The sequence below is a fragment of the Oncorhynchus clarkii genome, chromosome 20 (assembly GCF_045791955.1).
Source record: "Oncorhynchus clarkii lewisi isolate Uvic-CL-2024 chromosome 20, UVic_Ocla_1.0, whole genome shotgun sequence".
Classification (NCBI taxonomy): domain Eukaryota; kingdom Metazoa; phylum Chordata; class Actinopteri; order Salmoniformes; family Salmonidae; genus Oncorhynchus; species Oncorhynchus clarkii.
In genome coordinates, this window is record NC_092166.1 from 16,988,836 (window position 1) to 17,000,330 (window position 11,495).

Genomic DNA, 11,495 nt, shown 5'->3' on the forward strand with positions numbered 1-11,495 from the left:
CGTGTGTTGAAATATACACAGATACTCCCACACATGCATGCAGGGATGTACATGCATGCAGGGAAAGGGAAAAAAGAAAGAACTTCACATTCTTCTCTGTCTACTGCATGTGGTAGGAGGAGGAGTCTGTAAGGCCGTGCCCTTGTGACACAGAACATCTAACTGCGCTACTAAAGTATAACAATACAATTAGCCACAAGAATGTAGAACAGTTAATAATACAGTACTGTAGCAATGTTGTAAAATATCCGCTATTCATTTCTACTAAGAATAACTATTACGTGTGATAAGAGAGGGTGTGAGCGAGTGGGTGTGTCTCTATAGTTGAGGGTGTACTGTGTGATACGTGAGAGGACAGTAGCTAACGTTAGGAGTGATCTAGTCACATGGAACAGCTGATAAGAATAGAGGGACAGTATGCATTCATAAACAATATTGTGTGATTACAAATAGATGCATGAAGCAGGACGGATATGACCATTTATGGCGTATGGCACACTTTTTCTTTCTCTCTCGTTCTCTTTCTCTCTCTCTCTCTCTACCTCACGCATCCTCTCTAAATCTTTCCGTCCTTCCCTTAGTCTCCATCTTTCTTCCTCTACCCTCCCTCCCTCCCTCTCTCTTTTGTCCCTACTCCTCTTTATCTGGCCCCCCTTCCTCTGTCTCTTGTCCCCTCCTCTCCCTCTCTCTCTCCCTCTTTGAGCGAGGGCTAGTTTTCAGAATAGAAAACTTCAATGACACATCTCCATCAGGAATTCTGAGATCAAACAAGGAAAATCATCTTCACGTTCAATGAGAGACATACACATCACTATACAGTATGCGTCACATTACGGTTTTGTGCCAGTAAGTAAGTAGAGGTGCATTTTGTATGTAGTCCTGCACTGACATTGAGTTTGTTAAAAAAGATAAAAACCCAGAAAGGGATGTAGGGTTGCTTGAGTAGAGACAGGCTTTAGAGAGGAAGGTGTGAGAGGAACGAAGGACAGTTAAAGAACTGAAGTGTGTGAATACACAGCGGGCTGGTGAGAAAACCAGTGGGACGCTCTGTCACTGACGCATTCGCTCAAATGCGTAGGAATCCATAGCCCATAAAATACAAGGACACCACACTTACAGTACATAACCACACAAAGGGATATGCTGCCTAAAGATGTGCATGAGAGAGGAGAGAGATGGAAAGAGGGAGAGGGAGAGAGAGAGAGCGGGAGAGAGGATGAGGATTAGAAAAAAGTACAAATCTGTGAAACCCAAATGCACAACTCTTCTGTCAGGTAAGTATACACAACTGGCAATGTTCCAATGTTTCCCCCAAGACAGACACACACACACACACACACACACACACACACACACACACACACACACACACACACACACACACACACACACACACACACACACACACACACAGCAAAGACAAGGGAGACAGTCAGAAGGGTACAGAACAGATAGACAGTGTTTGGGCAGGTAGCAGCATGCTCCCAGTCTGTAATTGCACCTTGAGGAGTGATGACACAGATAGGCGCATGCACACGGACGCTAGCTGATGATTGGTGGACTGGTACCTGAGGGCAGCTGCTGATCCACCTGTGACACCTGAGGCCTTCAAGCTGTCAAGACACATTGTACACATTCCTTTAGAAATAAGGTATGGATAAGTCCACATGATAAGGTATTTTCAGTGATGCATTAAATCATTCAAAAGATCGTATACTGTGTAAACATCCCTAAAAACAAAATGTATATATCTAATTAACCAAATTAGACTAGACAGGTGAGTGAGATTTGTGTCCCAAGGAACAGCTATAGCCTCTCTCTCTCTCTCTCTCTCTCTCATCTTTCTCTTTGCCCATTTGTTCTTGTCTCTTACATTATGTCCACCCCCTTCTCTCTCTCTGGCTCTCTCTCTCTCTCCGCCTCCTCCTCATTCGACCGAGTAGCAGCGCTGGGAGAGCATCATTACCTTTACCGCCGTTTTACCACTCACTCATCTGCTGACAGCTGCCATCTCCGGTAATACCATACAGAGACGTTCTTTTTCGTTAATGTTCACCTGTTAATTTTCTGGAATTTTGTAGATTCATGATTTGTCTGCTAAATATGTTTTATATTGCCTTTCCTCAGGTGACTGCACAGTGTTTACCGAATTGTCTTCCCAGCGGTGCAGATAAATTGTGTGAAATTGATACAGTGGTTGATGTATCTACATTGAAACCAAAAAGCCCCTCGAGGTGCCCTGAGAAGAAACCGGACTGCTCTCCCCCTCCACACACACACGCTTCCCGTGCAGCACTGCGCAGAAACGTGGCGCAGCGAACCAACAGGAGAGCGACAGTAGCGAAGCCCAACGTAACAGAGGAGTTTGGACAAACGGCTGGCAGTAGATGAATCCCGTTCTTTAGGACTTAGCTCAATCAAACTACACCCCTCTTTCGGATTTGCACTTGGCCGTGTGACGGTAATAGTGTAGGATGGATTTCCCCGTGTTTATGGCTCTGTTGATTTGCGCGCTGACGGTCCCGGGATTCGGGGATATGGGGAGCGGAAAAGCTCAGAGTTGTTCGGATATCCGACAGTTCTACAATGGCAAGGGATTCAGTCTGAACGGAGTGCCTCAATCAGAAATATCAGGTAGGGTACTGTGTCTATCACTATAATGCTGCTTTGTGCATCGAATTTACTTTGCGTTCATGGAGATCATAACTTTATTTGTGTTTGAAATAGATGGTTACTGTAACACCTGAGCCCTTGATAATAGGCTAAGCAACTGTAGATTGTTTACAGTTCAGAGAATAAGATAGGTAGGCTTGTAAGTAGTCAGATCAGATTAAAAGTATGTTCCAATAACATGTTCTTTGCAGCACCCCAAACTCTGCTTCCCCTGCAAATAGATTAGACTACTTAGGTTTTCAGGTTCAACTGATTATATATATATATATATATTGTGCTTCAGCATTACTTGTCACCCCCTCAGAAACTGTAGGCTATATTAAACATGCCATATCTGGTCCTTTACAATTTGTAGCCTACTCAAAATATTTTGTAGTGTAACAGAACATCTCACTTTCAAGTGGAACCTTGGATGTCAAAAACACTAACTCAAAATAACCCATTATTGACTTTTTATTGTAATCTGTGTCATCAGTGTCTAGGCTACTTATAGCCAGTAGTGATCATGCATATCCTTCATGTCTGAGTGTCCCACACTGCTCTGCCTTTCCACCAGTCTAATAATTATCCTTGCAGTGAAACCTCAGACCGCCACCCCTCTCTCTCTTTCTTGCGCGCTCTCTCTCTCATTTCCATCTCTCTCTCTCTCTCTCTCTCTCTCTCTCTGGTCATTCACTAGAAACTCCTGCTAGCCAGACGATCACTTTACCAGCATAACCATGCAAAGGTGATACTGCACACAGGCGCGTACACTCACACACATTATCCCCCCACCCCAAGCACTCACACACACTGACTGTGTTCTTCCAGCTCTTTTCATAGAAACGGTTAAAAATGAGAATTCAGCATGCCCAGTACACAGCACGGTAGAGCACAGCTGATTATATGTCTGCCTTCCCAGGAATTTACCATGCTGGTCAAACGTAGTGTACTATATAGGGAATAAGGTGCCATTTGGGATGTACCCATGGTGGTTAGTTCAGCCTGATCACTAGAAATAAACTGGGCACTGGATGCAAACTTGTGATGCTCAGACCACTGAGCCACCACAGTTCACAATGCTTTAGCAAGCCTTGAGACTGCATGATGATAGTTGATAGAAAATTGGCGTGTTGTTTTAATAATTTTGTTGTAGCCCTTTACTGCAATCAAATGACCAAATCGCCCTCTAGTGGCCTCTTGGGTGGAATGTTATTAATATTATTCATATTTAGTATTTTTTTATTTTACCCCCTTTTTCTCCCCAATTTCGTGGTATCCAATTGTTAGTAGTTACTATCTTGTCTCATCGCTACAACTCCCATACGGGCTCGGGAGAGACGAAGGTCGAAAGCCATGCGTCCTCCGAAACACAACCCAACCAAGCCGCACTGCTTGCATCCAACCCGGAAGCCAGCCGCACCAATGTGTCGGAGGAAACACCATGCACCTGGCGACCTGGTTAGCCCGCCAAAGGAGTCGCTAGTGTGCAATGAGACAAGGATATCCCTACCGGCCAAACCCTCCCTAACCCGGACAAAGCTAGGCCAATTGTGCGTCGCCCCATTGACCTCCCAGTCGCAGCCGGCTGCGACAGAGCCTGGGCGCGATCCCAGAGTCTCTGGTGGCACAGCTGGTGTAACAGATGTGAAACGGCTAGCTTAGTTAGCAGTGTGCGCTAAATAGCGTTTCAATCAGTGACGTCACTTGCTCTGAGACCTTGAAGTAGTAGTTCCCCTTGCTCTGCAAGGGCCGCGGCTTTTGTGGAGCGATGGGTAACGATGCTTCGAGGGTGACTGTTGATGTGTGCAGAAGGTCCCTGGTTCGCGCCCGGGTATGGGCGAGGGGACGGTCTAAAATTATACTGTTACACTGGCGCTGCAGCCCTAGACCACTGCGCCACACGGGAGGTCAATTCATACATTAATTAAATTAAATTAAAATGAAAAAACATATAATTTTTAAACGGTTTTGTTATATTTCAGTCTTCTGCAAACTCAAAATTTAATAGATTTCAACTCTATATATGATATGGTATTGGCAGGTATATACTGTTGTTACAAAGTAGATTTGTTTAAGACTACCATGAAACACTCTGTGTGACCCTGATTTCGCCCACTGTAGTAAGACTAAGCCTTCCCAAAACCGTAGCCCTAACCTTAACCACTCGTAATTAATACCTAACCTTAACCACTGGTAATTAATACCTAACCTTAACCACTCGAAATTAATACCTAACCTTAACCACTCAGAATTAATACCTAACCTTAACCACTCGTAATTAATACCTAACCTTAACCACTGGTAATTAATACCTAACCTTAACCACTCGTAATTAATACCTAACCTTAACCACTGGTAATTAATACCTAACCTTAACCACTGGTAATTAATACCTAACCTTAACCACTGGTAATTAATACCTAACCTTAACCACTCGTAATTAATACCTAACCTTAACCACTCGTAATTAATACCTAACCTTAACCACTCGTAATTAATACCTAACCTTAACCACTGGTAATTAATACCTAACCTTAACCACTGGTAATTAATACCTAACCTTAACCACTGGTAATTAATACCTAACCTTAACCACTGGTAATTAATACCTAACCTTAACCACTGGTAATTAATACCTAACCTTAACCACTGGTAATTAATACCTAACCTTAACCACTGGTAATTAATACCTAACCTTAACCACTGGTAATTAATACCTAACCTTAACCCTTTGAGTTGTTTCTGTTTAAACCTGGAACCACGCAGAAATTGAGGTTCATCCATAATACATCAAATTTTGAAGGGAAACTATGAGATCTTGTTGGGTTAGTTACCACACAATGCTGGTTCCCAGTCCAGACTCCAGCACAGTGAGAAAGCAATCACATAGTTACAGTATATAGGCCAGCCAGGTCCCGAAGACATCGAGAGATGTCTTCAAAACACTCCTGTAGGGGCAACGGTGAGCATTATTACCATCAAGTAGGCTTGGGTAAGCACTGAGCTCTGTCTTCGAGGGTCGCAGGTTTAATCCCAGTGCTAGATATTTGTTTTTTATTTTAACCCTATCCCAAACCTTAACTTAATGCCTAAACTGAATTTAACCCTATCCCAAACCTTGACCCTTAACTTAATACCTAAACTTAATTTAAACATATCCCAAACCTTGACCCGTAACTTAATGCCTAAACTTAATTTAACCCTGTCCCAAACCTTGACCCTTAACTTAACGCTTAAACTTAATTTAACTCTATCCCAAACCTTGACCCTTAACTTAATGCTTAAACTTAATTTAACCCTGTCCCAAACCTTGACCCTTAACTTAATGCTTAAACTTAATTTAACTCTATCCCAAAACTTGACCCTTAACTTAATGCCTAAACTTAATTTAAACCTATCCCAAACCTTAACCCTTAATTTAATGTCTAAACTTATTTTAAACCTATCCCAAACCATAACCCTTAACTTAACCATTCGTGATTAAAGCCTACATTAAACCAGTCGTGAGGCGCCTTGCCAGGCGGCTCAACCCTGGCTACTCAGGGTGTCAAAAACAACTTCGAAATTTGACATTTGGAGTAACTTCGAAATTTGACTTTAGGAGAAATGTGGATAAATGTCAGAATCTGAAGTCAAATTTGTCCAACTGTGAGATCTTGTTGTATATAAACCCAGCAAAAAAAGAAAAGTCCCTTTTTCAGGACCCTGTCTTTCAAAGATAATTCGTAAAAATCCAAATAACTTCGCAGATCTTCATTGTAAAGGGTTTAAACACTCTTCCCATGCTTGTTCAATGAACCGTAAAACAATTCATGAACATGCACCTGTGGAACGGTCACTAAGACACAAACAGCTTACAGACGGTAAGCAATTAAGGTCACAGTTATGAAAACTTAGGACACTAGAGAGGCATTTCTACTGACTCTGAAAAACACCAAAAGAAAGATGCCCAGGGTCCCTGCTCATCTGTGTGCTGCAAGGAGGCATGAGGACTGCAGATGTGGCCAGGGCAATAAATTGCAATGTCCGTACTGTGAGGCACCTAAGACAGCGCTACAGGCAGACAGTACAGGATGGCAACAACAACTGCCCGAGTTACACCAGGAATGCACAATCCCTCCATCAGTGCTCAGACTGTCCGCAATAGGCTGAGAGAGGCTGGACTGAGGGCTTGTAGGCCTGTTGTAAGGCAGGTCCTCACCAGACATCACCTGCAACAATGTTTCCTCTGGGCACAAACCCACCGTCGCTGGACCAGACAGGACTGGCAAAAAGTGCTCTTCACTGACAAGTCGCGGTTTTGTCTCACCAGGGGTGATGGTCGGATTCGCGTTTATCGTCGAAGGAATGAGCGTTACACTGACGCCTGTACTCTGGAGCAGGATCGATTTGGAGGTTGAGGGTCCGTCATGGTCTGGGGCGGTGTGTTACAGCATCTGAGCTTGTTGTCATTGCAGGCATCTCAACGCTGTGCGTTAGAGGGAAGACATCCTCCTCCCTCATGTAGTACCCTTCCTGCAGGCTCATCCTGACATGACCCTCCAGAATGACAATGTCACCAGCCATACTGATTGTTCTGTGCGTGATTTCCTGCCAGACAGGAATGTCAGTGTTCTGCCATGGCCAGCGAAGAGCCCAGATCTCAATCCCATTGAGCTCGTCTGGGACCAGTTGGATCAGAGGGTGAGGGCTAGGGCCATTCCCCCCCAGAAATGTCTGAGAACTTGCAGGTGCCTTGGTGGAAGAGTGGGGTAACATCTCACAGCAAGAACTGGCAAATCTGGTGCAGTCCACGAGGAAGAGATGCATTGTAGTACTTAATGCAGCTGGTGACCACACCAGATACTGTTACTTTTGATTTTGACCCCCCTTTGTTCATGGACACATTATTCCATTTCTGTTAGTCACGTGTCTGTGGAACTTGTTCAGTTTATGTCTCAGTTGTTAAATCTTGTTATGTTCATACAAATATTTACACATGTTAAGTTTGCTGAAAATAAAGGCAGTTGACAGTAAGAGGACATTTCTTTTTCTGCTGAGTTTACTATAGTCAGCTACCAGAGGGAGCAATACATTTGTTTTATGTACAGACCCACTATTTACTACTATTGGGGGCTCCCGAGTGGCGTAACGGTGTAAGGCACTGAATCTCAGTGCTAGAGGTGTCACTAGAGACACTCTGGTTTGAATCCAGGCTGTATCACAGCCGGCCGTGATTAGGAGTACAATAGGGCGGCGTACAATTGGCCCAGCGTCATCCGGGTTTGGCCGGGGTAGGCCATCATTGTAAAGAAGAATTTGTTCTTAACTGACTTGCCTCGTTAAATAAAGGTTAAATAAACACATAAATAAAATACTAATTTACAATGATATAAGGGCAGAAGAATGTCCATGCAAGATGGCACTTTACATCAGTAAGGTGCAGGAGACTTGAGTGACTCACTGTTCTGTCAACTGTGTTTTAATGCAACACTGTTCAAGCTACTACAGATACAGTCCTGAATATTCAAGAGACAATGTGGTGCAATGCAGGACAATTGCAATAATATTGTAGGCTATTGGCACATACAGTATACAATATACACTGATACCCATAGTTTACAGTAGTATTAGTATTATAGAAGTAATAGTATGTACTTTCTTCCCATACTACTATGTGTTCAAGCACTTTTTTCCCAAAGACGTCTTTACCACTATGCTTAATCCATAGCCTAATGCTAAAGTTAATCACTATGTGATTGTGATTGTTAAAATGAGTCGTGATGTGATTACAAAAACAAGTCATGTGATTGCTAAAATGTGACAGACAACCTCGATTCGGTCTTATGTTGCAAAATCGGAAATTGTGTTTTTTACATTGGATAAAAGTAGAGCTACAAAATGGTATTTCATACACTGCAGTTGAGGAACCACGGGAAAGTAATTCTGCTTTGAAAGTTGATAAACTTGTAACCCTACTTTTGAGCTCTTCTATGTCTACACCTATTCAGCATCATTCACACCCTCTTAAAAATAAATTATATTTAGTCCTTGGCTGATATCCTAATCCAGGGATCCCCAATTGATGGCCCACAGGCCGAATTTGGCCCATGGGTGGTTTTATACACCTCCAAGTTTTCTGAGCCCTCCCACAAAAAAACATTTATTTTAATATTTTTTATTGTTGGACACATTTGACTAAAAAGACCAGGAAATCAGCTCCAAGTGATTTTAATTTAAGGAATCTGTTCCCAAATATTCCAACGCATGATAGAGAGAAACATGTGATCATATCCAAATGTAAACATGGTTTGAAATTATTATGTTTTAGTCAAACATTATATCTGTATGGGCTTCTTGCTGTCCATTTGCAGTCTACAAATGATTTGTAATTATATTCTGGCCCCCGAGTCTGAATCTAGTTGATGATCCCTGTACTAATCTGAATTTGGTGCAGGTCATGTTGTTCTTCACGTTACTGTCTCTGGTAAACACAAATTATTTCAAATAAAATCTAAGTTGTAGCTAGCTTGCTAGCTAAACAATGAACCATAATCCAACCCAAACAATATTAATACAAACGGATTGTCATAGCTAGCCACCATACATTAAATTATCTAGTATGAAACTGCAGGTAGCTAAAACTAACCAAATAAGTTCAATGTTAGCTAGCTAGCTAACATTAGGTTATAACTAGCAATGCACATGGATCTCTGAGATGATATGAATAATATTCCTTCACAGATCATACATGTAACTTTAGCTAGCGAGCCAGCAAGCTAACGTTCGCAAGCTAGCTAACAGTACGTTTTCACTTGCAATGAAAATGTAGCTAGACTCTTAACCATATACATGGATGAACACTTCATGGCAGACTAGAACCCCTTTAGCTAACTAAGTAAGACGTCCTGTGTCGTTTCCATTTTGTTTGTAGAGCTTGTTTGGCCCGTGTTGTGTCATGTCACTCCGGTTCACATTGACCGTGTGTAGAACGTAGTCCACAACTTTTTCCCACTGATCTTTGTCGATAGCGCCTGCTATATTCAGGGCAGCTGTAAGGGGTGCGTACTGACGGCAGAGAATTCAGGCGCAGGAGAGAAAAAACTGTGTTGCAACGGCGTTGTGTTAAATACACAACATATAATGATGGAATTGAAACCAGGTGTGTGACAAGATAAGACAAAACAAATGAAAAATGGATCAATGATGGCTAGAAGACCGGTGACGCCGAATGCCACCCGAACAAGGAGAGGAACCAACTTTGGCGGAAGTCGTTACAGCAGCATTGTTGTTGAGAGCAGTAGCAACACTTTTGCAGTTCTCCATGGTTAACGTTGTATCTTTAAAAAAAGACGCAGGAGCAAGGATTATCTATGCCTACTTGACAGCTCATGTTGTAGACAGAAGCATGCTACATGGCAGACAAATCCAAACTCATCTCTCGGCATGTCCAGCCCATCTATTGTCTCTGCCAATCATCGCTAGCGGGAAGCTTCCTGTCTTTTTCCATGGCTAAACCACCTAAGCTCGTAATTTAACAATTTTATTCGTATTTACAGATGGCATACAAGTTTGTTATTAAGGCACATGAAAGTTCACGTTCCAGAAGGCATTTCTAACAAAAAAAACTAATTTTGATTTAAAAAACATAGTACATCCAAATGCCTCTCCTACGAAGTAGTGATGTGCGACATACACCTAGCTCCCTGAAACAGGTCACAAATGTGATTGTGAAGTGATTGAAAAGTACCTGTATTAACATGAGTAGAGGGGGATGTAAATGTGATGAAAGTGTCAGGGTCACTAAGCCATACATCATAAACTTGGGAGGTCCCTGTGCTAATGGGACAGTCCTATTCAAATTGATTATCCATACCATATAAATCAATGGGCAGAATTAATGCCAGTCTTCTGAAAGTCTTATCCATTGTGTTGAGAACAAATCTGTCTTCTTGTTACAGAATGTGTTTTCTTTCTTTTTTTGTGCTGCTGTGGACCTTACAAATGTGCAGGGCTCATTTCTAAAAGACAGTCTCAATATGACTTCCCTGTTGAAATAAAGGTAAATAAATAACGAGAGAGAGAGAGAGAGAGAGAGAGAGAGAGAGAGAGAGAGAGAGAGAGAGAGAGAGAGAGAGAGAGAGAGAGAGAGAGAGAGAGAGAGAGAGAGAGAGAGAGAGAGAGAGAGAGAGAGAGAGAGAGAGAGAGAGAGAGAGAGAGAGAGAGAGAGAGAGAGAGAGAGAGAGATTGTGGGAGAGAGAGAGAGAGAGATTGTGGGAGAGAGAATGAGGGGTGAGAGGAGAGGACATGAAAGAAAGGAGGAGAGACTGCAACAGAGAGAGTGAGAGAGAAAGAAAGAGAAGAGGATGAGCGAGAGAGAAAGACTAACAGAGAGGGAGAGAAAAAGACTAACAGAGAGAGAGAGAGAAAGATCGCGAGGGAGTTTATTTCAGTCTTATCTCTGTACCCTCTATGCTAACATAAATAACATCTTGGTCTGGCATATTAAAGAGCTCAGTAATGTAGCCACCATTTAGATTTATAGTATGTCTCCCAATTATGAGACAGCTGAATGTTGCATCTGACCTGTGACATTTCTTCCCGATCATTCTTTCTTCCCCTGGAGGGACTTTAAGGACTGTGGGCTTGATCAGACTAATGTATTGGCTAAGACTGGCTCAAGGTCTTACGCCCAGTCCATCATTGTGATTCACTCTGGGAGAGAGAGAGGAGAGTTGGAAGAGTGGTTAGATGAGCTGGTGGCTGCATCTCAATACTGTTAATGGGTGCCTTTGCTTTCATAGTATTTTTGTTTGTCATCATCAGGGCCTTGTGTTTTTCCTAGTCAGGTCAGGGTGTGG

The 11,495-nt window shown here is 42.6% G+C and overlaps 1 protein-coding gene across 1 annotated transcript in view; it reads left to right on the top strand.

The window, feature by feature from the left end:
* Window positions 1-1,929: 1,929 nt before the first annotated feature.
* LOC139376023 (glypican-1-like) overlaps window positions 1,930-11,495 on the top strand; it is a 135,173-nt gene continuing 125,607 nt past the window's right edge. The window contains exons 1-2 of the mRNA XM_071118100.1: window positions 1,930-2,016; window positions 2,128-2,634. Of these exons, the coding sequence (XP_070974201.1) occupies window positions 2,475-2,634 (160 nt within the window). The 5' untranslated portion in view covers window positions 1,930-2,016; window positions 2,128-2,474. The remainder of the gene's footprint in view (window positions 2,017-2,127; window positions 2,635-11,495) is intronic.